Genomic DNA, 26,830 nt, shown 5'->3' with positions numbered 1-26,830 from the left:
TACAGCACAAGTGGATACCCACCAAGCCTGGGCTATCCACCTAAGCTAACAGGTTTGACAAGGAAAATATATCAGAGAATCAGCCAAGGAGCCCATCGTAACTAGAGAAACTGCAGAGTTCCACAAGTCTGGTAAAAGAATCAAAAAAACAAAAAGACAGCATAGCTTGATCAATATTTTAGCAGTTCCCTTGCTTTTCATTTTGCATGCATGGCTGGCAGTGATTAGCTTCACGGTTTGTATTTGTTTAGACAGGATTGAATGGGTTGACCAGCAAACTAATAGCCTTAGTTTCCAACTTATTTGTAGCATTTGTTGTAATCGACCTAGACAGTGATACTAATCTCAAAAGCTTTGCAATAAGCCACAGGTTTAGCTCTATAAGCTAATGTGTAATGACAGCTTTGGTTAAAAATCTCTAAAGCACATTTTTATTGACGTTGAGTTGCTGAAGCACATTCTGCCTAATGCCCGAGCCATGCGGTGTCTATTTTTGGGATAGCTGAGAGATAATGCTAGATTTTTGTCTGAAAGAACAACGATTTGTTTCCTTGAAGTTACAAAGTTCAATTCCAAATCAAAACAATAGTTGCTCTCAATTAAACTGACCCACACACTGCCTGTGGTAGGTCTACGGCCGATGGGGTTTCAGAGAGAGAAAAGTTCCAGAAGACAGACTGAGTTGTTTCATGTTATACTCTTACATTTTACTATCAGTGGGTTAATGTGCCACAGTGCTTTCAGAGGCTCTGTTTTGCTGGGCTGCTCATTTTTTATCTGGACTTCAGAGACAAGTATGTCTGACGTGATGCTCCCAAAAATGTGAGGGTCATAAAACACTCACCACTGCTGATTGTAGGCTCAAAGAAGCAGCAGCAAGAGTATCTTCCTTATGGCTTCAACCAACTAGCTTTTCTTTCTGTCCGTCTTTGTAATGTTGGCCAATACTAACACAGAATCTACTTATATTTTTCATATACATTGTGAAAAGCATTAGAATAAATCAACTTTATTTAGATGCTTTAACACATTTTAATGTAGACTTGGCCCAGTCCACTCAGCTCAATTAAACCAGTTTTCAGTGTAGTCAGGCCTCAGAAATTTGTATTCCCGGTAGGTATTATCTGTATAACTTACATAATTTCAGGTAGGTAAAGCTAAAGCATTACTAATTTAGTAATGCATTGCAGCAACACTCAAAGCTCTGGGTGTCATGAAATGCATTAACAATGAAAGCAGCTAAGTAACACTACAGTCTGACCTATGTATCTTGCAGCAGCAAGTGAGCATAGAAAGAAAATGTATTCTGCTTAACAAGGCATATATATGTGGTTTGTGTGGTTTTTCAGAACATCTGAGAACTTCATTTATAAACAAGTATTTAGATTCTTCAGTAGTACATGTAAAATGTCCGGAGGCAAAGTTTTTGTTCGCTTGCTAACGACATGTTCAGAACAGTCGCTCAGATTAAAATATTTATCCTAAAAGATTTTATTACAAAATCTTTAAAAAGAATAGCGATGACCAAAATATTATACAAGGGGGGCGGTGGGTGGTTGCTTTGTCTGGCACACCATTTTGAGAGCCTATAGTCCCAAGTCTACTCTATTTCCTGCCAATCTACAAACAGTTGTATTAAAGAATGGTTTAAATTTGAAACTGGGTCATAATTTTAAACTAAGCTTTAACTAAAACCAATAATCTTTAAATGTCTAGTCTAGACCTTCTCAAGAAGTTGATTGCATATGGAGTTGGATGAGAAATGCTGGATAAAAGCTGAGCTCTTTTAAAAGGAAAACGGAGTACTTTTCAAATTTAAACCACATTTCGTTTATCAAAACACGTTTTACTCGAGTTAACTAACTTGTATCATCTAACACGGCGTGTCTGTATATGCCACTCGAGTCTCAACTTACAATAAAACCCATGTAATTACAGCTCATCCACTGGTTGACAACACTGCGGCAGCGGAGAGGCACCCCTGTTTCCCGTGTGTGGTTGTGTTCCTCTTCATAAACCGCCAGTCATTCTGAGGTTACATATTTTATATGGGGGGAGAAAAAAAAAAGATGTTTTCAAGTTCTTGTATTCAACTTTCAGATATAGTTTGATATAAGTTACAGGGTTGGAGAGAGTGTGTGTATGTCTACCTACATATGTTTAGGCTGAGCTTGTGTGAGAAGAGACAAAAATAGACAACCCAGGAATCAAGGAGGCAGACAGGTAAAGAGAAATTTCTTTTGTTGTTTTGTATTATTTATTTATTTCCCCTCTGAACTGTCACACTCCCTCATCAGGCTGTCAGTGTGTTCTCGGGGGCCCGTTCTGTGATATCACCCGGGGGTGCGGGTTAGCAATCCCCTGGAACTTGTGGAGCTCTGAAGGAAGCTTTTGTGGAGGAGATGGTGCCCCTTGGGAGAATATAGTCGGCGCATTTCAGAGACTGAGTCAGCTCACAGATCCCCTGAGTCTTCCCCTCCAGTGGTTGGAAGAAAATGCTTTTCATTCAACATTTTGTCTCGGGAAGCATCACACACGCACACGCACGCACGCACGCACACAGTATCCCTGCTTCCCTAAATCATCCAAATCCAAATTAAGCTGTAATTTGATTACTTTGTTGCCAGAAAGCAGATTTAAGTATAACCTGTACTCGAAAGTCGAGCCGGATGATGAAAGTGACTGTTCGATGGCGCATCAGACAGTTTGCGCAGCAGGAAGGAGAAAGATTTCTGTATTGATTTGGTTTGTGTCTGTTTCCTCCTGTCTTTGTGTTAGCCACAGAAAAACTGTGTGCTGTCTGGTGCTAGTGAATTCTAATAGCCTCGTTTGTCAGAACAGAAGTTAAAGACGGTGAGGCAGTCAGAAGCAAGAACAGAGATTAAAAATTGCAAATGTGGTTTTAAAAACTGGCATACATGAATGTTTTTTTTTTTTTTTTTGGCTAAACATGCTAGTATATCTTAAAAAAAATACAGTCAACATCTCTCTATAGATGTTTTCTGTTGTGAAGGAGGACTCATCATGTGGTGAGAAACTGGCACTTTCTCTATCATGGTCTGTCACGCTCGGTCAACATGGCCTTTGCCTGAAGAAGTTCATCTTTTACTCTGTTCTGTGTTTTATTTAATTCTTCAAAGACCACCCAACGTTAAAAGCTTATGAAGTCGATTTGGCAGTACTCTCAGCTAACAGCTGTTTCACAGAGCCAGAGTATCTAAGCTAACAATGCTGCTGAATGTATTTTTCTGCCTTCCAGTTTCTGGTTTGGTTTGGTCTTCACAAAGCCCCAAGATCCAAGTTAAACAAAAATCGGAAAAACAATTTACCTTTGAATGGTAACTATTGTCGCCTGTGTAGTGCTTGCCATACATCACCAATAAGTGTGTGCCCTGCACTTGACAGTAAATCAGAGAACTAGCAGAAACTGCAGACATGCGTTTTAGTTTTCTCCCCATGGTTTCGCCCACTGATATCCAGTCAGGTTAGATGTGGAGTTATTTTAACATAAAACTATTGATCTGTGTAACTTTGAACGTTCATTTTCTGGTATCTCAGTTTAAATTCCAGCTAAGGGGAAGACGCACATAAAATGGTTAGAGAGCTATCCTTAGTCCGTGAACACCGTTGAATAAGTGATCCTTGAACATCACGTCTTCGCGATAAGGTGCTCTAAAGCCTGGCACTTTTCATATTTGATTACCTCGGCAGTAAAGAATTTAACATTAAATCCCACCCAGAGCGCGGTGCATAAATTTGATCAGTAAATGGCATACAGCATGAGTTAGAAACAGACCTTTTCACATCTATTTTTACTCTATGGATTTGTGAGTCACATTCAGTATATTTTAACCCTGTGCCAGTTTCACTTAACTCTATGTAAATACTCACGTAAACAGGCACAAGGGTTCGTAGACGTTACGCGTAAGAACTTAATCTCATTTGTTAAACTATATTGATGTCAAAGGCATGTAAATCTGTGTGATGAGTCAGCCTGTATTCATGTGAGCTTGTGAGTTTAAACTGAAAGCATGTAAGGGGCATACAAGGGGAAAAAACGAGTGAGCTCATCGCCCTGGAGTGCTGCGTTTAAAGCCTTTCCAGTCCTCTGTGCTGCTGAAAAAAATAAATGAATAAAAAAAAAAAAAAACAGGAATGTTCCCCGTCGACTGTGCCATTAGTTCAAGAGTCAGGGGGGCAAGTCAGATTCACGCTGTCGATCCCCTTCTGCTTTTCGTTTTTAAATTGTTGAACGTGGTATTTATTTTATTGCATCGCCCGCCACCTCACCGAGCATGCCTCTCTCTTTTACCATATGCTGCATTTGCCTGAACAGATTCAAGCGTGGAAGACTTTTCTATACACTTTGGCTTCCTGCAGATCAGCGGCACAGCCCAATTATCTAAGAATTCCACTTTTAAAGTTTATTGAATAAGTACCAAAACGGAGACTTTGAATGCACTTTTGACCTCTTACACACGTGGTAACTTTTAATATTTAGAGCAATAAAAGAGACATGCTCAAATTCTAGTTTTTTAGTGGATAAATGAAATTAATGTAAGGAAATAACAAAAGTGGAGAAGGATGGAGGAGGGGGATAAGAAGGATGAGAAAATGGGAAGAAAGGATTCATTGAGCAGGGCACAAGGAAAGGAAGACACACAAATGAGATGGCCTCATTAATTACGAAGGAAGGGCACAAGGAAGTAGGGACTGAGGAAAGAAAGCACACTAGGCAGGAAAGACACAAGGAAGCGGGGAATAAGGGAAATGGAGAAAAGCTCCAGGAAGGAAGTAGACATGAATGAACGGGAAGAAAGACACTAGAAAGTGAAGACAAAAAGAAAGCAGGAATGAGGGAAGGAACAAAAGAATAGCACAAAGAGGGACAGTATACACTGAGAGGACTGACAAAGGAAGGGAAGGAGGGAGGGCAGTGGGGGAAAAGAACATGAAAAAGGAAGCAAGGATACAAGAAACCAAAGAATGAAGGATGAAACAACACAAAATGAAGCGAGAAATAGAGAATGGACAACATTATGATAACAGGATAATTATTAAATTGTCCGTTTTCTATTGTATTTTTCCATCCTTTGGAAAAATATGCAAATATGTAGGCAAATATGTAGGCAAAATATGCAAATGAAAATCATTTGCAATATTTTAAGTCCAAACTAAACCCATTTGTTTGAACTAGCATACAACCTTTAATTATCTTTGTACTGTCTTATAAATCTTGTTTGTGTTTTTATGTTTTTTATTACCGGTATGTATTTTATAACTTGCTTGTTTTCATGTCAAGGTGACCTTGGGTGTCCAGAAAGGCGCATTATTATTATTATTATTATTATTATTATTATTATTATTATTATTATTATTATTATTATTATTATTATCCTTAATTCGACCAAGAAAAAAAAAACCCTCAATCACTAACTAAAAAAATCACTCTAGGATTCAGACCTCTAATCTTTCAAACGTACTCTCACTTGACTTGTTTAACCTGTGCGCTGTCCAAGCTAAGTGAGGGAACATCAAAAAACGGTATTTTACCCCTCTAAAGATGTAATGTCAAGATTAGTTTTTAAAAATTGGCAAGAAAGACTTATGGGATTGAGGCGTGGGGGCGGGGTGGCACTCAGCAGTTTACTGAACGACTGCCAGTGTAGCATCATTACCTGCTTTGGCAAGGCTTGAACACAACCCATCAAAGAGGAGGTCGAAATGAGCCAAAATCGCCCAAATCTTTTCAAGGCTACATGCAGCTACTAGCAGGATGCTGGCAAAACCGCTCAAACTTTGTGCTAATTAGCTTGTCAACAAGCAAAAGCTTTGCCTTGATCACTGCTTGAGGGGAAATGGGGTTCAAAGAATGTGGCGCGTCCTCTGCCAAACTGCTTAATGCTGTGAAAGTCCCCAAAATATGTTTTAGCCTTTGATTTATGTGGAATTAGCGCTTTTCTACCTTCACTCGGAGTAACTGTCTGTTAAGAAGAGGCTATTAATTTGGTTCCTAGTGTAAGAATGAAGACCGGTAGGATCTAAACATATCCACCCAAGCAAACAACTGTGTCAAAGCATAGTTTCCAATGTACAGCAATAAACATTCACAAGAAGAGTATTTCATCACAACAACCACTATTGATTGCAGTTCTAATCTGTTCTGTTTTTGCTTTGGTTGGCATACCCACAGAAGCTAATTAACTGAGGGATGGCCAGGTCCAATCAGGTCAATCTTTCTGAGCAAATGTTCATTAAACATATGTAGAAAAGACAATAGAAAAGACAATGTTGGATTCTGTCTAAACAATATTAATTTGTGGTTTAAAAGATGACATGTTGGCAAGAAAAACAAAATCAATAATTGTGTTAAAGCTGGTTTGGATTGATTTTACGCTAAATTTTGATGGAATCTGTGGGTAAAAACATAACATTTATGCAAACCTTAAAAAAAGAAAAGCACACAAAAAAAAGAAACTGTCGTAATTAAGATGTTTTTGGATGTCCAATTGTTGGAGTAAAGGTGTTCATGGAGCACAAACATTATCATGAGATCATCAAATACACATGTATGTAATGAGTGATTATAAACGAGGGTCCACATCACCTTAACCTGTGTGGATCTTCAAAACACACGACGTGATTGTGTTAGAGAAGAGGATTACTTGGATGAAGCAAAGGGACGTCGACAGTTCTATCGCTTTGTGTGCATTAATCTTTGGGAGATCTTCAAGGTGTGATAACCTTGAGAAAAGAAGATTCATTTTTCAGTCTCCAAGTACTTACGCAAACGATTAACACAAAAATGTCAAACATGATTGAAACAGTTTTAATGATAAAAAAAAAGAAAAAAGTGACAATGATTGCAACTGTTGCTAAAATATCACGGGCTGACAGTTTTTTTTTAGTGATGTATAATATTTATTTTTGGCCAACATTACCTTTCTGGTAACGTGAAAGCTGTGGAACCGATAAGTCTTTCTCAGCAACAGATGGAGAAGGTGGAACGAGACACTGCGGTATCCTCCATGCAGCCAGAAAAAAAAAAAAAAATTCTGGCACATTTCTGGCATCTCATTAAATGAACTTTAATGTGTATTCACTCACACAACATAGAATAAATCCATATATATTATCTCAAACTATCTCCCATATATTATCAAACTCCATAAGAGATTTAATTGGCATTCAAGGGGTTTGAAAAACATAATTTACCATAAAATTACCAAAAAACTAGAAACCAGAAATTATTAAGCTTTTGCTTTTAAAAGGGAAAGTTTGATTTAATTATATTGGCAGAAATTAAAACATTGTCCCTTTTGCTTACTTTCTGTACAAAACATGTGGCCTGTCTATTGAATGTATTACTAATTCCCAATATCGAATCATATTTGCTTAAAGGTAAAGCTTAACATTGTTTGCTTATAAGGTTGTTTGTATTTCATCTACTTCAGCGACACCTTTTTTTTAACTGCCCAGTCTGCTAAATCATTAAGCTAGCAAGTCAGCACCCTTAAAATATGCTAACATCATACAATTTAGCAATTAAATTAGCTAAAATATTAAACTCTACTGTATTGTCACTTTGCTACCTTCTCCTTAAGAAATCTTAAGCTGGTTGCTATGAAATATGTCTACTCTAATTTTTGCAAGAGCAGGTTCCTAAATGCTTGCAGCTCACTGCTGTTTAGCTTGACGTATCATAAGACCAACAAAAATCAACAGAAGGCTTAGAAAATATAAGCTCCCTCACAAATGACTGGTTCCTGTACAGATTTACCCCTGTTGGCTATTAATGACTTCATCACAAATCAGAACACCAGGGTTTTAAAAAAAAAAGTCTTCATGTTTTAAGGTGTAAAGACTTTTTTCCATTTCCATCTTCTCTGCTGTCATTTGTTTCCATTCCTCCTTATCTGTTAGCTTGTTTAACTTTTTGTGCCACCCGCTTTTACCTTCAGCCAGAATAACCCTGTGTCTGGCAGATCCTTCATCTTCTCTTTGACAGATGGAAATAGGGGGGTGACGAAAAAAGCAAAAAGAGAAGACTGTTATGTAAAAAAAATAAGAAAACAGAGCAACAGAAGGTAGATCTTGGTGCATCTTTACTTAAGAAAAATAAATAAATCTGTGGATCAGTGATGTGAAAGAAAAAATGCATGGGGATATATTTTGTGCATTTAGGCTGCATTTTGGGCTGATTTGACAGAATGTTTTTCAGGATAGTTCAGATATACTGTGTGTGAGTTCTGCGGCTCAGAAGACTTCAAACCTCTATCTGATGCCCTGACTCCGTCTAATGATCAGACGTCAAGCCGGATTTACTGTTTGATAGGTATTTTTTTCACGCCGTGATTTGTACTCGTAGACGGCAATAAGAAAATGACAGATTGTCCCTTCACACAGGATGACGTGTGCTTCGCTTTGAAACACTGTCTTTGCTACTTGGAAGCCCAGATGAGCAGAACTGACGACAAGCGGTGAAACTTAAAATATTAATAATCGAATCATACTCGCGCAAGCTAAACGCTTGTTGATGTGAAGTCAGCTGTCACAAATCAAAGGTATAGTTGTTGGCCCTCTGTAACAGAATGTCTGCTTGTTCAAGACCGAAAATGTATCTTTTCTGGGGAAAAAAAAAAAAAATCTTCTTCCATAATGCATAGTGAAGGGAGTGTCAGAAGTATGAGGTGGTTGTTCTGTTTTTCTTAGTGAGTACTTTGCTGTCAGTGATTCTCTTTATATCTAACAACGATGACATGATGTAAGGCTGTCTTGTTCAAATTGGCTTAAACCAGAAATTGACCTTGTAGAATTGTATCAGGCTAGAGACCCCAAAAAAGTCTATTTGAATAAGGAAGAACTGGGAAGATGAAAAACTAAGTCAGATCTCTGATTTAAAGCTTGCATGATAGATGTATAAAATGCAAAAGTGCAAACAGAGAACGCAAACATACTCACAAATCTAAATTTCTGTAAATAAGCTACTTTTTAAAATTATTTTGACCATGGAAATGCTTTCTTTAACATTCTACATTTTTAATACAATATTCTGTTGAACATGTATAACCAGTTAATATCTGGTTAAAACTGTGTGTCTTCATTTACTCTAGTTGGCCCTGAAAGCTGTTAAGTCTGATGGCTAATCCTAGAGACTGAAATGGGCTGCTTGTTGTTGTTGTTTTTCTTCTTCTTTTTCTTCTTCTTCTTGGACTTTTCAATAAAATTGGTAGGTGCAACCTGCAGCACTTTGATTTCTAACCAGAAGGCAAAAGATAACAATAAGATTTGACTTTTTTACAGCAACAACTTTGTTAACAATGTAAAACTCTAAGAAAAAAAAAACAACAACCTTTGGGATCATTAATATCCAACCCTTTCACTAGTGGTATGCACAGAAACCTTATTGACCCAAATGATTGTTGATGTGAACACAGCCTAGAGAAAACAGTTCTGTTTTATTTTAGGTTGTCACATTGTTCCATCTGCGCCAGATTTTTTTTTTTTTAGGGAGCAAATAAAAAAAATAAAAAAACCATGCTTGATAGCTTGGCTCAGGGCCACTGTCCTTGGCCCCAAAGAGATCAATTAACCGTGGATCACAGTGTTTCAGAGGGTCCACGTCTACCTTTACAAGTTGTGGTTTTTCTAAAAATCTTACATCTCTTACCCCCTGCAGTCAGTCGGGCTGCTCTGACAGGCAACACTTTACTCTGCAACCTCCCCCAACGGGGTGAGAACACGTCCATCAAAATGAGGCTGCCGCGACAGACAAGCTGGGTGCTAGACAACCTGTCAGATCAGGTTGTGTTCCACTCTGCACAGCTTTGCCTTCATTTCATTGGCCTGTCTGTTTTTTTTTTTTTTACACTTTTAACTCACTTTCACCCCCAACAGCTCCTTCCATCTTTCTTTCTTGATAAATATTTCAAGCTCCACTCAAATTTATGTTTGAAGTTGCCAGTTCACTCACGCTCACAAGCTCTGTCCATATCACTCAGAAAGATGTGTTGATGGTTTCTTTTGGCATTTGTTGTCAGACAACTTTCTTTTTTTTTTTTCCACATCTAACAAATGCTGGACATTTTAGGGATTTTTACCTCTGCGGCTGTTTTTTGACGCTTGATGTTTTGTTTGTTACCGCAGGTGTACAATGCCCGTCCTTACAAGTGGCTGAGTGGAAGTTTCCTCGGACGGCCAGGCAAAACATTACTGGTGAATTGGACAAGCTTATGTACCCATACTGAGAGGGTAAAACGAGTATCGAACATATTGATGTTTCTTTCAGTGAACAGATTTCAATGGTACTGTTGACTTTAAATTCACACTGTATGCCGAAATTAACCCAAGTAGTTTTTGAATACGAGAAATTACAATAAATAGGCCCTGAAAATTAAGTTATGTGAAATGTTTTGGAATTTACACTTCACGGTTAAATACAAAAACTTTCCGCAGTTTGTTATCTGACTACACAGTATCAAACGTCCGAAGATACTGTAGCTCTTTAACCTGTCATGGCTATCATTCTTTTGGGACAGCTTGGTAACGAGAAACCTTTGTAAAGATCAGTCAAGACTAAAGCATTTGATGTTAAATTCCATTAATGAGGAACAGGATTTATTTCTAAGTACCAGCAGAGTTTATATATGTCCTTGCTATACTTTTTTTTTTTTTACATCTCATTCTTTTTATCTATTCAATAGTTCTTTCTCTTGTCCTCCCATCTTATTATAAACAACCTAGTTTTGAACTTATTTGTCGTAATATTCACCCATAATATCTGGACATTATGTCAGGAGTATTCTAATAATCTTTACTGAGAAAAGCATTGATATGTTCAGTTCGTATTTTGCCCAATGCAACAACCATCTGACTTTTATTCTATTTTTGCCTACTGATGAACTTCTCCCACACCAGGTTTTAATTTGGTGAGGCGATTCTCCTTGCTCAAAGACACCGATGTCAGAAAGCTCCGCAACCCCCGAGGTTCTGTCATCCTACGCCTTGGCAAGGCGTCACTCTTGCGCCCCAGCGAGTAAGTCCGTTGTTTATCTCTCTCTCTCTCTATCCTTTTTTTTTTTTTTTGTCTTCTTCACTGCTTTGCTTCCTTTCCCCAACAGGGGAATTCACCCTGCACAAATATGTTTTGTTCAGATTTAAGTGGAAGGGAAAGAGTATAAAAGTTAAATTATGTGCAAGATTTCCCACAATGTGTGGGCACAGTGTTTGACAGGCTTTCTCTTTTTCACATCCGTCTGAATGTACCCTTTAGCCGTATCGGCTTGTGAACTTCCCCATGTCAGCGCTGTCTAAGGGTTATTACATGAAGAAGCAAGAAACGCTGGCCAGACGCTGATTGAGTTTCCAAAATTACCACTGTTACTGGCAGAGCACACTGTTTTATTTTATTTTTTATTTCTTTGGATTTAACCACATCTCTGCCATTAAAACAAGCTTGCATAATGAAATTTCATCCTTTCTTGCCTTGGCAGAATCTGTAGGAGTGATATCTTAATTAGTAGGCATGTTGCAGTTGCCAGCCCCCCCCCCAAAAAAAAAAAAAAAACAGAAAAAAGATTTATCAGGGTGAGGATTATGGAGCTGCATTTTAGAACATGTTCTGAACTTGTTTTCTGAGCACAATTTTTAGTCATTAAAAATCCAGCAGCATGTGGCTTCCTTTCTGTGTAGCTATGTCTTTATACATTTAAAGGTTTTTTACTCAGAGGTTACTTGTAGAGTTGACAAATGCTTTTAAGGGTTTTGTTCTTTGGTCTTTTTTTTTCCTTCTTTGTACTTTCCATAAAATTTTAATGTTATACTCCCCAATAATAAAGCACTTTATTTTTTTATTTTTTATTTTTTTTAGAAATTGCCAAATGGGTCAGCTCAGAGCTTGAAGTATTTTATCTCTCTGTGTTTCGATGTGATGTGTGAACTCGCTTGAAGATGAATCTGCCTACACAACACATTTTTCACGTGAAACATTGTTTTACTTTTCATCTTAAGAGTCACAAATATTATTTGTCAAAATCTCAGAGAGAAGTATTTCTTGCGAAAGGAGGGAGAAAACACGCACAGAACTCTGTCACCTCTTGGGAAACCAGAATCTGTGTGGCAGAAGAACAACATTTCAAGATGTTTTTGTTTTGCTCTCAAGCATACGAGGAGAGCACAGAAAGGCCGCGCTACGTCTTTTTCATGTACGTTTCACTGAATTTTGTTTTGTTTCTTGAGGTTTTGCTGCCTCAGATAAATTTGTCTTTATTACACATACATACAAAAATTAAGAGCCCACTGCACTGAACCCCACCGAAAACCTCCTTGTTATTCCACCAAATATTGCTTTCTGAACTCTGCCTGAGTAAAAACATTAGCATTGTTGTTTCCAAATGAATATGAACTCGTTTTCTTTGCATTATTTGAGGTCTGAAAGCACTGCGTCTTAATTGTTATTTTGACCATTTCTCATTTTCTGCAAGTAAATACAAAATGTTTGCTCGAAATTTCGGAAACGTAGAATTAAAGTAGTTCATAGAATAAAAGAACAATGTTCATTTTACTCAAACATATGCCTATGAAAAGTAAAATCAGAGAAACTGGTAATTTTATGTGGTCTCTTAATTTTTTTTTCCATGTATATGTATATAATTAAGAAAGGAAAAGCCATGATGCTCTCCACCTATTCTTTCAGAGTGCAGTCTCTATGACAGGATAATAGGATGAGAATTGACTTACCCGGGCCTGAGACTGCACAATAATGGCAACGCTCAGTAAAGAGATGAATGACATGACACCAGTGCTCAGCCGCTTGTGTTATATGAGAGACGACTACAGCAGTCTTGCAGAAAAGGATCCTATAACCATCACAATGGCAGGCTTCCAAGGCTTCCAAGGCAGGGATTTTAGCATGAAGAGCCAGTGGGCAGGTTGTGAGACCCATACTGACTGCAGAACTTGACTGCGCTTCATAAACGCCTCACATCAGACCGGGCCGTTTCTGATCGTGGAAGATCAGACCGACAGTTTCTTTCAGCTGTTAGTCAGTGTTTCCTGTTAGACATTGTTGCAGGCAAGGTGAGTATGGATTTATTCATGACAGGAACTAACAAGGGGGGCATTGAAAAAAAAAAACCACACAAAATAAAACAAAAAAAGAGCAACACAGCTCCATCTTACTAGGGTAAATGCAACTGTTACCCAACACTTTAGGAGTCAATACCGGTGAATTCCTGTTTGAGGGAGAGGACCATTGAAGTGTCAAGGTGCTGCACTGGTGTGTTGTGATGAACAACAAGTGGAGTCTGGAAGTGTAGGTCTTAATTCACTTGTCTATCTATGTTCTGACTTTTGCCTGCAGTCATTAGACATGGATTATGTACTAAAGAAAAAAACCATACGAAGGTGGCAGAAATGAGCCTCGTCTGTATGGTTGTTGAGCTCACCTTAGAGACAGATTAACTCTACTTTAAGTTCCCATGGAGGGCATATTGTCCTTTAGAAAATATTAAAACTCAGCTCTGACAGCTTTGGCAGCTGATTACGAAGTTTTTCGGATGCCTCAATTTTATTTGTTTATGTTTTGTTACGCTCGGCTGGGAGGAGACTTTCTGGATAGATCCAGAAAATGTTGGAGAAATTGCATATCCCTTCTGGACTGGGATGAAATGGAGAGGGATGTGTTGGCTTGGTTTCAGTCTTGGCCCTGTTTTCCCCTACATCCACATTTCGAACAGATGACAAAGAACAGTTACCTGACTAGAAGAAAGCTAATGATGCAATTAAATATGCTTGCTATGACTTAGAAAGGACTACAGAAACAATAAAAATAAATGAAAAAATTGATTGCATCAAGAACTGAATAAGATTAAGGAAAACTCAACGTCCTTCATTAGTCTTTATATCTTACTCAGTTCTCGAGGTTTTTCACTTTTGTTAAGTGACATTGAAGACACAAGTCAAATCTCACCACAGGGATTTCAGTTTTCAGCAAATTCATATTTGGCTAAGTCTAGGTTTATTTTTTAATAATCTGAGTGTGATGGTTTTAAGCCAGTTAAAGATATTTCATGAAGCTAGGATAATAGCTGATTAGGTGATAACTGAAGGCATCTTCACAAACAGCTGACTCACTGTAATTTCATTTATATCAAAAACATCCACTCATCCATCCTGAGAGCTGTGCACCATGACGGAAATAGCGCAAGGACCCTGCTACAGATTAGGTGTTTGTAATTTGTTTAAATTTCACAACGGAAAGAAACACAAAGCATTCTAGCAACAGGGAAAACCTACGGCATGTAAAGGCATTTGTCAGCTGTCCCTTTCAAACCGAGTCCGCTTCTTTCATGTGTCAGGTACTCGCTGTTTAACATTCCTCCTGGTTAGCTCTGACTGAAGCACTAGGATACAGAGACCTCAGCCACAGCAAGCAGTGGATCCAAGCACACTTAAGAAGTCTGCATACGGGTGTCGATGTACCTCCCCAGTTAATATCCGGTTCTTAAGAATGGGATCTACCATTTTATTATCATATTTCCTCTGTTGTTCTCCTCTCCTGTGGCTCTTTTTTACTAAAACAAGAGAGGAAGATGCAAGTTTCCCTGAAATCTGAGTCCGTCTGATTCATTCTGGGTAATCTCTTCTCAGAGCGTATGTCTGTCTGTTTCTGGGTTTCTGAGATTTAATGTTTTTATTTATTTATTTATTTTTATTTTTTATAATGACCCTGAATGTAACAGGCCATGTTTCAGCACTTCCAACTAAAAAAAAAAAGTCGATAGTTTTTCTGAGTGGTTTTGTGCCCTGCAGCTCATATCTCTAATCGACAGCAAAACAACTCTGTTCTGAGCACGACTTTTTCTCTTTCTCCTCTCTCTGTCTTGTCTGTGGCGCTTTCTGTCACATTTTTTCCATCTTTTCGTCATCAGCTTTTCCACCCACATTCTTTAATTATGAAAAGCCAAAACTCCTGTGCATTTATTTGGTCCCTCAATGTATTTAAAAAAAAATTGTACTTCTCTGTCCTTCTTTGTCTTCTTTCTTCTCTTTTTTGTTCAGTGTTTTCTCCTTCTCACCTTTTTTCCCCCCCACTCATCTTCTCTTTGTTTTGACGTCTCGTACTTGCCTGTTTTCCCTAGGATCCTACCTCGCTCATAAATCAACGTCACCCAACTTCTAGGAGTGGGAGACCAGCTGCCAGCATCAACAATTCTGTGTGCGTGCAAAGGGAAAGAGTTGGAGTGAAATAGAGCAAGGGAGAATATTTCAAAGTTTTTACCGTCTCAGTGAGGAGACATTTCACTGGGCTCCATCGTGAAACCCTCATCTCTCAATATACCCACACACCTGTATGGATTGTATTTGTGTGTGCTCGTGTGCGTGTGTGTGTGTGTGTTTTGAATTTGTGATCTTAGATGCCCTTGACTGAAACCGAAGGATGAAGCCCGCCGGACTCTTTCTGCTATGAAAATTAATGCCAAGGGGTCACACACACCGGCTTTGCATTGTGCTTTACGGATATAATTCAAAACCAGGCCAACAGAATGTCTGAAAAACAGTGTATATATATATTTTAAAAAATCCTTTCTGTTTGAGAATACAAACAGCTGCATAGTGTTGAACTACAGAGCTGCTAAAAAACTCACGTTTTTCATAAATTTACAAATTATTTTATTGATTTGTTCAGTAGGTTGCTTAGAAATTTTACTTCAAACTGTCTTTTGTCTAAAGTAACTCCTTGAGATCAAGCTAAATAATGTCTGAAGGGTAAATGGAAAGACAAAATTGTCATTGATTATCATTATTGTGAAGAATATAAATGATCTGGGTTTTTTTCATGTGTTAATGTAAAGTGTTTTATACTTATATATGTTTTAAAAACATTCCCAGCTAATACTGAAATGAAATATTTTTTTGGGAAATAAAAGTAGGCATTGATGTGTGTATTTTGTTTTACTGAATGATTTCAATTAGCTGGCAATCGTCACGTATCTGACGTTTCCTAACTTCCGTGTTCCAGTCAAGTGTTCCCTCACGGCTTACCTGACGAGTTCACGTTGATCTTCACCCTGGCTTTGAAAAAGTCTGCACTGAGGGACACCGGCTACCTCTTTCAGATATCGGATCAGCAGGGATATCCACAGGTACTGCTTGCTTCACACGCTCTCGTTGTTCCGCAACAGCCCTCTTTCCTCCTGTCGCCACACATCCCCTCTCTCGTTTATACACTATCCATCGATCGCTCACCTTTTAATCGTCTAACTTTTCTTCCGCGTCTTTCTTTTTTGTGACCCTCTCATCACTTTTTGCATAGTCATCCACTTTCCCTTTCGATTTTTTATTTTTTTTCCCGCTCACGCGACATCTTTTCAATTCTCTCCACCCTTTCATCCCATTTGCCTTTTGTCCTGCCTTATTTGTCATTGGGCAACCCTTTCTTTCTCTCTCTCCAACTTTCTCTTTCTTTTTGTCCGTCCTACCTCAATCATCTCCAGCTCTCGTCTTTCATTCACCTTCATTATTATTCATATGTGTTCCATGATGAAGCACTGGAGTCCCTCCGAGTCTCGATAATCGCTACGAGTCTGAGGCCAGATTTAAATGCTTAGTGTGTATGATGGATGGAGGCTAAGTTGCCTCATTAGTTGTGATTGATTGGCTGCACTTCTTGTGTGCGTAATTAATGCCTTCCTTTACTACCTCGTCTTTGATGTGTCGTTCTGTGACGCCACTTGCTTCTATTTACGTGTGCAAATTATTCTTTGTTCAACTCGAGATAACTCGAGAAACAATACGTTTTTATGTAGCGTTTAACTTCTTACCCCTTCATAACCGACTCCCTTTCTCCCTAACTGAAGCTCTCAGTGGACTTCAGCGCCCCCGACGGCACCCTGACCCTGCGAGCCAGGGCTGCCGACCCCGAGGCCGAGCTGGTGAGCTGCGTCTTTAACGGCGAAGGCGTTGAAGCCCTGACGGACCTCCAGTGGCACAAGCTGGCCCTCAGCGTGCAACGCGACGCCGTCTCCCTTCACGTTGACTGCAACTCCATCGAGACAAAGCCCCTGGAGCCCCGAGGCGTCCTGCAGACCGATGGACACACACTGCTGGGTGTTCGGGCCTCAGATGCCGGACCGGTGCAGGTGAGAATAACTTCTCCAAAACCTCCTACAATAAGATCTGAATGGAAATTTAATGGTTGACTGCAGGAGAATGCATTATAAACCTTTACCTTTTAGGGCTAATAATATGTTTTGTTGTGGGCTAAGATCTACTATTTTTTTTCCTCTAATAACCAACCAACCAACCCTAAAAATAAAGTAATGTTATTTTCCAAGTACAGAGAAACTTTCAAAATTCCTGTTTCAATTTGTGAAGACTCTAAACCTAAAAAATAAAAGTTACAGGTGTTGGGAAGCACACATTCGAGGTGAATTTCAATTGATGGTTTTTGACTAAAAATGTCAATCCTACTTTTCATGTTTATGTTTTAGTTTAACTTCACAACTACGCACAACTTTGTGTTGATTTACCACGTCACTGAAGATATTTTTGTATAGTGACAAAACGTGACAAAGGTTTATGGGTTTTGGATATGCTTGAAAAGTTACTTTACTTCCACTAAACACAACATTCTTCCAAGCTTTAAAAAACAGAGAGAGATCAATTGAATTCTTAAGGCTCTATGTTAAATTTGATGTCCGGTGACTGGCAGGTGTTCAGTGTATTAACCAATGTTATAATTTAAACAGATCGCTACCTTTATCAGATGTTTGTGTGAGAAGAAAAGACGTAAAAAAAAGTGTTTCTCCTGATGAGTTTACAGGAGCACGGAATAACTCATTTGTACGCTACACAACAATAAAATCCCTTGCCACACATTACTAAAGCACACAATGCACGTTTATATTAAATAGAGTTATTGATGTGATTATGCGAGATATGTGCATTTTCTTAATGTGCGGCAGTCTTATTTGAATTTGATTATTACAGCAAGACTATGGAATAAATCAAGATTAAGATAGGAATGTTAATGAAAAGCAGTTTGGCTCCTTCATCGGAATGCAAAACAGATGCTTCGTAAGTGCAGAAAGGATGGCTCGTACACACATGCAGGTGAAGCTCTCAACAAACAGCTTTCCAAATGATTTGTTTGAATGGAAAAATTAATTGGCCTTTAGCCATGTTTACTGCCTCGCTTTAACTTATAGCAGAAATACAGCTGCGGACGCGAAGCTCTGAATGCAAAGTACCGTGTTAGTAATTTCCTCCTCTCTCTTGGTTTTTCATGCTCTCGTCTCCAGATGGATGTTCAGCAGGTGATGCTGTATTGTGACCCAACGCTTGCAATTGAAGAGTCCTGCTGCGAGATCCTCGGCGCTCGGGTAAGACAGGAAATACTTTCTCCCTGTGAATGACAGAAACCGATTCAATGCAATGCAGACATTTTTTTATTCCTTACACATGAATAGTCATGTTGCTGTTTGAAATATAAATGGAACTTTAACAGAACGAAGACTAAAACTGAGTGTGGTATTGGCTTTGTCTAATAGAGAAACACTGAGAACCAACCAGTCTGCTGAAGAGTTCAGGAAACCCAGATTGTATCCTAAACAAAATGCTGTTTTTACTCACCCAGACCAGTAGGTGGGGTAAACATGGAGTATGTGATAAGGCTTCCACAAGAGGTTAGCTTTAAAAATGGTTTTAACAAAAGAGGCATTTTCACTGTTCAAATGAATACATGTAGGAGAAATTTTCTCTCTGAAAAAAACTTTAGGGGCCCATAAGGCATTGTTGCCGTGTGAACACGGAGCACAAATGGTTAAAAACGTTAAAGTAAAAAAAAAAAAAAAAAAACGTTCCAGAGTGGACGGGCCATTAAACTTCATAAAACACAGCTGAATAATTACAGACTGTGGGAACAGCACACTGGATCTCAACTTGCGCTTAACACCTCTCCTCTTTTTCTCCTGACTCTGGGACCTAGATTTAAAAAAAATACAATCTGACAAATTCAGACAAAAAAAAAAAGATTACTTTGGACACCTTGAGCAACAATCCAGTCCTTTCTCTCCTTACCAGGTAAGACACCTCTGGTATGGTCTCTGGTTCAGAAGTGGATTAATAGATGGAGTGTGACAGTAGTAAGCCATGTGTCTCCTAGTCCACGCCTTAAGAACCTCCTGCAAACTTTAAAATGGGCTTTGCTTTACAGTCCTCTCACAGCCACAGTCATCCATGCTGCTTGTGCACTTTTTCCAGACCAATATTCCTGCAGAAATAATGCAAAAGTATTTATGAACGCCACCAGTTTCTATATTGATGACCATTTGTCGCTTTACAATTCTTGTGGACGGTGTGAGGACAACAGCTCTCCTGTCAGCAATCTTTTCACATGATTGTGTAGGCCATGACCATGCCATTTTATTATTTAAGAAAAGCTTTTCATTGGTATTAGTGATTTTCCAATAATATAACATTTGCTGTAAGCCCTCATAAACTAAGCAGAAATAAACATTTTAAAATTATACCTATGCGTTATGAATCTGTATATTTATATGAGTTCCGTTGCTCATATTGAAGAACTGAAATCAGTCAATGTTTTAGCCAGAAAAAAATGCTCACTGGGCACTTGTTAAAGCTTCTTTATGGTGTTGGAAGGCTTCTAGTGAGCAGATGCACAAAAAGCTGAGTGTGTGTTATCTAAATGAAACACCATAAGGAAACTTATGATTTGCTCTTGAGGTTTGCTCTAGTTGATAACCAATGGTTTGTCTTCATGTTGCTATACTTGCTATATTTTCTTCCAGCTTCTGTCATAATTACATAAAAAAATAGGTTGCCTTGTATATTGAAGATGCAGCAAGACTGCTATCCACATAACACAATACTGTAACAGTTGTCTAACTATTTGTTCTTCAGATTATTTCAAGAACTTATATATTTATTTATTTATTTATTTAATCACATAATGTGTAATTACGTCTCATCAGCGTTGATTGTAAAACATGTTCTTGCTGTGAATACAAATCTAATTTAAGGCATCTTGCTTCCAGCCACAGCAAAGGGCTTTAATAATATATTCCGCACCGTTTCGATCGTTTCTTGCCCGTCCGCTCGATTTCTTTCTTCTCTGTCTTTAGGTTTTTGTTTGCACACCTCCAAAGACTTATTAAATTGGAAACAGATTCATTTGATTAACAACAGAACGGCAGCCTGCTCAGGTATGAGGAGAATGGCAATCATCCACTTCAGGAGTTTGTTTTTGAGCTGAAAACTCTTTAACTCCTAGTCTGCTTTCTTTCCAACATAATTCTCCGGGGTTTTATTACCTTTGTGTTTGTGCCTTCTTATGCCAAATGAGTTTGAAGGAGTCGGACGTCAAAAAGGGCGGGACGCATGCTCCCTCGGCTGTTTGAAAGTTAAGTCTTCTGCAATGAAGACTTCCTGCTGTAAAATGGATTGCATGGGCTTGTAGAACAAAACCATTACACTTTAGCTCTTTGTACATGTGCTGCGAGGCTTCCTCTGAGCAATAGCTAAATTTGGCTTGAGAGCTGGAGAGGCAAGTGTGAAAAATTGTAGACCTGTGGCAACTGAAGTATTTTTAAAGACAACTAGCACAGTGGAGAACATGAACCACTTTTTGTACAATTGTCGTGTTCTGGTTTCTGGCCACCTTTATTCCCACACTCTATTTGCGTCATTTGGTTGTAATTATACCCAGTTGGTAATTTTCTTTACTCTGCAGGGCCGTGCAAAAAATGTTGGTTTCCTTTGAACTTTTTGAAATTTTATGACCACAAAACTCAAGTAGGAATAGAAATGATTAATGGATTTAAAAAGGCGTTTATATCTTGCCCTTTTAACTCTGATATTCCTTACTAAAATCGAGCTCAATGAATTGTCTCGAGAACTCATCTTATTATAGAGTCCAAGACAAGAGTTCCATAGTGACAGTGGAGAAGCTCCTGTTGGAAGATAGAGCATATAAACAAGACCATTTTTAGTGAGCCATTCCACAAATGTGACTTTCGTTGAACAACGACGAGAAGAAATTCACTATTGGGGGAAAAAAGGCATGAGAATTTCAGTTTGCCCTTGCCACAAGGGACATAAAACGTTGGAAGAAGGTGCTTTGATGGGATCGCATTTTGCAAATTCTTCTCTGCCCATCTCCACAGTGAAATAATGGAGGTGACAGCGTTCTTCCATGAGAATGCTTCTCTTCAGAATTGGCAGGGAAGCCAGGTAGAGTTGATGGGAAGATAGCTGGAGGAAAACACAGGAAAATCCTGCGAGAGGCTACAAGAGGCTTGAGAACAGAATTGTTCGCATCAAAGCTAATCCATGTCAGAACGGTCCAGCAAAAGGCCAAGCCTAAATACAAATCAGAGTCTCTGGCATGACTTGAACATTTACTGTATATTGCCTGGAGCTTTACATCCAGTCCTACTGAGCATGAAAAAAAGGAAAAAGATTTTGCTCTTGTTGTACAAAACATAACCTGTATGATTTATATGCATGTCAAGCTAGCAGCTTTGCATCATTTCCCGTTCACTATGCAACATATTTGTGTTTCAGTTCAAACCCTCATAACTAAGAAGATGATGTCTGTGAGTTTAGCAGAAGAAAAAATTAATGTAATTATTTGTGCAATGACATCTACAGGAGTCCTAGCTTTTATGTAGTTATTTTATAACCAAAGGGCAAAACCAATCCCATTCCAATCCATCTGACATTTGGACAATGGTAACTTGCACCAGCTAATAAGCTGATTCACTGTCATAAGGGTGAATGAATAGGCCTTTGCTATCAAAAAAATGTAATGCAGTGCTACCACTTTGTCATTTTATTGGCATTACTGTTCATAAGGTCGCCTGACAGAGTGAAAAGTATACTGTAACATGTTTTTTCTGTCTCCTGCTTGCAGTGCCCTACTGATGCTGCAAAGAGTCGTCGAGCGGCTGAAAATGATCTGGATGAAAACATGTTTAGCCAGGTAATTTCCACATCCGCGACACGCACAAACTACAGATGGGCTGTTGTTCGATAAAAGCACAAAATGTAATTATAAACATTGTTTGAATAATAATAATAATAATAATAATAATAATAATAATAATAATAATAATAATAATAATAATAATAATAATAATAATTAAAAAAACAAACAAAAAACGTCTTTCTCCAAATATATGTGAAAGAGAATCTGCTCTAGCATGGGACACATGTTTACAATGCAGTTGGAGGAATTAGAAACACACTTAAGTAAAATTGTGCCACAGAGGTAAAGGTCTAACTCGTGCTTTCTGGTCTGGTCTGCTATATGTTTGGCTCCGTGATGAAATGTTGACTGGTCTACAGTTGACAATGCATTTTGTTCGTTGACCGCTTGAAGAAAGTATCAACACCCCCCACAACAATCATACATACACAGGAATTAGGAGTGTATAAAAGAGGTAGAGATGGGTTTTACGGGCAGCCTGGATGAGAAATACATAGTATTGAAATACAATAGGGGGAGGAATTGTTAGGAAAATAAAATAATATTAAATTTTGATCATTTTATGAAAAGAATGATGGGATATTCCATATTAGGCTCCTTTAAAATTGTCTTGTGAGGATTGTTGATCTAAATCGTGGCTGCACAGCCGAGAAGACGAGGACCATCTGATAGTGTATGTCATGAACAAAACCAACATTGTTTGGCAATATGCAGTTGCATGTGTGCACAAAGGACGGGTGGTTTTCATGTTTTTCAAAGAGGAGTTCAAGAAAAAAATAAAATAAGCTGGTGTTTGTGACGAGAACTGAACAGCCTTGACATCAGTGCCTACCCATCACCCACAGAAAGCAGCGCTGCATTATGTGAAAATAAAAACATAAAAAATACAAAAGCTGTTATGTTCAATGGAGGAAATCTTTAAACAGTGAGAACATTTTTGCCTTTAGAAGTGCAGATATTGATTTCCCCAGCTCCCAAACATTTACAGAAGTGTTGTTCAATGGAGTTGAAGTATGAAAGTGATAACAACAAACCCTACATCCTCAGTTATAAAATGCATTTCACTGACAGAAACAAGGCTTTAAAGAGAGCCTGGCGCAATGCATTTTCACTTGCAAGGCTCTTGTTTTTAAATTCGGTGGCGAGAATTTAAGCTTTCCAACAAATTGGACAAAAAGAAAAAAAGTATTTTCGCAATGCATGGCACACAAAGAAACAGACAGTGTTATTATTCAGACGGATTTATCTTGGATGGTCTCAGGGAAAAACTAATTCTGGGCAGTTTGTCAAAAATGATACTTCTTCCCTCTTGAAACTAAACCCTGCTGTAGACTTTGCGTCACTTTGGAGTATTATGTGAATGTTGGTTCTGGTGATTGCTTCAACAATGACTCACAAAGTTCTTCCTTGTACAGTCTTTTTTTTCTGTTACTCTTTATTTCATCATACATATTAAAAGAGGGGGGTGGAGGGGATCTAAAATCTGTTATTTATTCATTGAGACTTGCGTTTGTAACTCTCTGGAGTTAAACTTGTAGCTCAAGCTCTGCCAGACTCTGGGACAAAATAATCAATCCCATTGATGCTCACAGCTAGACACAAACATCTCATGTATTTTTCTCTGCCTCATCTCTCACTGTCACTTGGACTTGTTTCTCTGTATAATTGCAGTTTGACTGCTCTGCTACTGTGATATGTAATTCAGTCTGAAAATCTGTAAACCTAAATGGATGGAGCAACTAAATTATTTAAAATTCCAGGAACGCAACAGATGCTAGATTACGTTCATATTAAACATAAACTCGTTGTGCAAGCCTTTACAAAAACTACACAAAAATTACGTTGGAGTTTAATGAAGTTCTTACAGTTTTGCCTGTTTAAGCATCTTGGAGTAGAAAACAAATTACTTTAAATTTTTTTTGTTTTGTTTTGGATAAAAACAACTACTATGAATATCTGCCAGCTTATGGAGATATTTAAGACTCAAGGACCATGATATGTAGTTGACACACTGTAATCTCTTAGTTCATTTCAAACCACAATGTTTGGTTTTAAAAGCATGTAAAGAAACAAAAACTAATAATCCACAAATATCAAAGCAATTGTCACAAGCAATTGTGTGATATATCAACAATAACATTGGTATAGGTCCATGCTAGTCATTTTGTAACAAATCTGTATTAGCAGAAAAGCTGCGGGGAAGACGGCGGTGTGGTTGTGTTTGAAAAGCTGTCAAAATGGTAGTAAAATAATATACATGATATTGGTAAATATCAGTTATCTATGATTGCGACAATATTGATACCGGATATCGACATCGACTCGAATTTCCATATTAGTTTGTACAAATTATTGTGTAATTTGTGTGCACCGATACAAAATGTGAGTGCATACTGTTCACTTTTTCTGCATGGCATGTGAAATGGCTTAAAAAAAGTATTGAAAACATCTAGTAATATATATATATTTTTTACTTTACAGTAGCAAATCCTTTGTTGGTAATAACAACCTCAAACTGTCTTAAACATGTCTGTTACTCATTCAGGCACATATGTCCTGTGTGATGCTTATGTAATGAGAACCATTTCTGTAGACCACAGACAAGCGTCTACTCTAAAGCATCTGATATCAATTTGTCCGTATGGATCTAAGTATTCGTTTCCAAACTCTGACAAATTTTGGCTGTTTTCTTAGATTGTTATCCCTTTCACTCCTTTCAGGGCCTCCTTTTCTTGATATGTTCCAAGTTTATTCAATCTTTCGCTCATCATCATACATAATTCGCGGACTAATTAATTGTATGTGTGTTTTAGGTATCAATCAACATAAAAAAACACTTTTTCTGTGAAAAATATTGACTCGTTGAATACATATTTTCCCTGCCGTATAAGAGCGTGTCTTCAGCAGAGCTCAAAAAGCTTTGCAAAAATCAACCTTTTACCTAGAATTTCATAAAGAAAAAAACAAAATGACTTTATTGTGTGAAACCTTTGTACAAAAAAAATATTTCGTTAAAGCGTAATAATTATTCCCCATATTTTGTCTGATTCTGTTTTTTAACCTTTCTCCTATTGTTGCTTTTTTCACACTTGCTAGCACACATACGCGCACACAAATTCACACAAAATGACTAGAAAACTTTCTATTTTTATCTGTTTATTAGTTTCCTACACAGTAAATGGACCGTTAAATCCAAGGTTCCAGCATGCAGCCTAGATGATACTGAGCCTTTCTAGGGACGGCACATTAAACTCTGCATGCATGCATGCTTTATTGTGTCTTCTGTTTATGGAGTATTCACCAAACAAACAGGATGGTTCATTTGGGGTCAGCCAAATTTAAAAAGCAACGACGTGGATGTGTTTGCAAGACACTTTTGAGAAATTATGCCAAAAAGTGAAATCCTGTTTTCTAAACTGATTACACAGGCTCTGTCTGCCTTTTTGTCATCTTTAGATATTTATTTCATGTGTACATAAGTCAAGAGTGCGGATAAAAATTCCTACTTTTGCTAATGTTATTTAAAACTTTACGTTTATATCCTAATACTTTAAATTCTGTAATTAAGTGCAATTCATTCTTTGAAATATGAGTGGGAATACATGAAATTTGTTGTATTGAGATGAACAACACAAGCTTTTGCAAAGTACAGACTAATCTTAATTGAAACTGACTGATTTTAAACCTCTGTCTGCTGGAGTGAATTAAAACGTATCTAATCTGCACTGTACTGAAATTAATTTGACCGACGTTGGCTGAATAAAATGAATCGAGTGAAGGTGCTAAGCAAAGTTATTCTTTAGCACAGTTATAGGAAAAACAAACATAAAAGAAGCTCCGCTGAAATCAAATTCCATCTTGTTGTTCTTGTTTGCCTCCAAGCTACAGTTAACAATGCAGCACAGTTGGTTGTTACATAGGGTTAGAAATGTAGGAGTAAGGACCAATTTGCTTCAGAGCAAAATCAAGACTTCTTTTGTTGTGGAACGACTAATAAGATTTTTGTCCATCGGCAATTATTCAAGCAGATAATCATTAAAAAGAGTGTGTGTTTTAGTTATTTACAATATTACCTGTGAAGGATGTTTCCTTCATATTATTATTTTGCATCAGTATTATTGTCTCATATGCCTTTTCAATTTTAGAGCGTTTGAAAATACTATGCCAATTTATCTGTAAGTGCTTTTTATGTGGTCTGATAATAAATAACCAAATTAATCAGAAAGTCCACTCTGTAAATTGAACTTTCACTTTCAAGCATTTGACATCTTGAGAAGAGTGTACCAAGTAGCTGTTTCTTTACCAGGCAAATGAAATTCAAGTATGCAATAGTACAATTGACTTCTTGTAAGTTGCACTATTTTTTAATTTATTTATTATTTTTATTTTTTTTACTTTATCAACCTTAAGTAGAATGCCATTAACAGTCAACTTTGTATGGCTAATATCTAGACAAATATGTTATCATCTTCATAATTGTAGTAACTCAGCTTGCTAGAGGTTTAAATAACACTACTATGCAAAAAAAGTTAACCTTCTGGGGAGATTTACAGTAAGGTTACATTGGCCTTATCAATTGTTTGGTTGCAATTTGCAGAGGTTGTCTCACCAGCAGGGCAGCAGGATACAAGAGGTATAATTGACTCCTCTGACCCTCAGTACCAAACCCCATCTTCTGATGATGTCAGACAACCTTTCTTTGCAACTAGCATCAAATAAAGTTTGGTATGGGCTTATGTGTGTGTGCGTGTGTGTGTAAGGGTGGGGGGTCACAGCAGTTGCTGCCTTCCTGAAATATGACAAATCTCACCCACAGTGTTT

The 26,830-nt window shown here is 37.9% G+C and overlaps 1 protein-coding gene across 5 annotated transcripts in view; it reads left to right on the top strand.

Moving 5' to 3' along the window:
- col16a1 (collagen, type XVI, alpha 1) overlaps window positions 1-26,830 on the top strand; it is an 83,531-nt gene that overhangs the window by 10,866 nt on the left and 45,835 nt on the right. For 4 of the 5 annotated variants that reach the window (XM_008421598.3, XM_008421597.3, XM_008421599.3 and 1 more), the window contains exons 3-8: window positions 10,147-10,215; window positions 10,918-11,035; window positions 16,022-16,145; window positions 16,860-17,141; window positions 18,303-18,383; window positions 21,935-22,003. In XM_008421598.3, the coding sequence (XP_008419820.1) occupies window positions 10,147-10,215; window positions 10,918-11,035; window positions 16,022-16,145; window positions 16,860-17,141; window positions 18,303-18,383; window positions 21,935-22,003 (743 nt within the window). Of the gene's footprint in view, window positions 1-10,146; window positions 10,216-10,917; window positions 11,036-16,021; window positions 16,146-16,859; window positions 17,142-18,302; window positions 18,384-21,934; window positions 22,004-26,830 lie in introns of those variants that run through there. The other variant, XM_081612788.1, reaches the window with a different exon arrangement.

The sequence above is a fragment of the Poecilia reticulata genome, chromosome 11 (genome assembly GCF_904066995.2).
Source record: "Poecilia reticulata chromosome 11, P_reticulata-male-v2, whole genome shotgun sequence".
NCBI lineage: Eukaryota > Metazoa > Chordata > Actinopteri > Cyprinodontiformes > Poeciliidae > Poecilia > Poecilia reticulata.
Note: the sequence above shows the minus strand (reverse complement) of the source record. Positions and strands in the feature narration are given on the sequence as shown.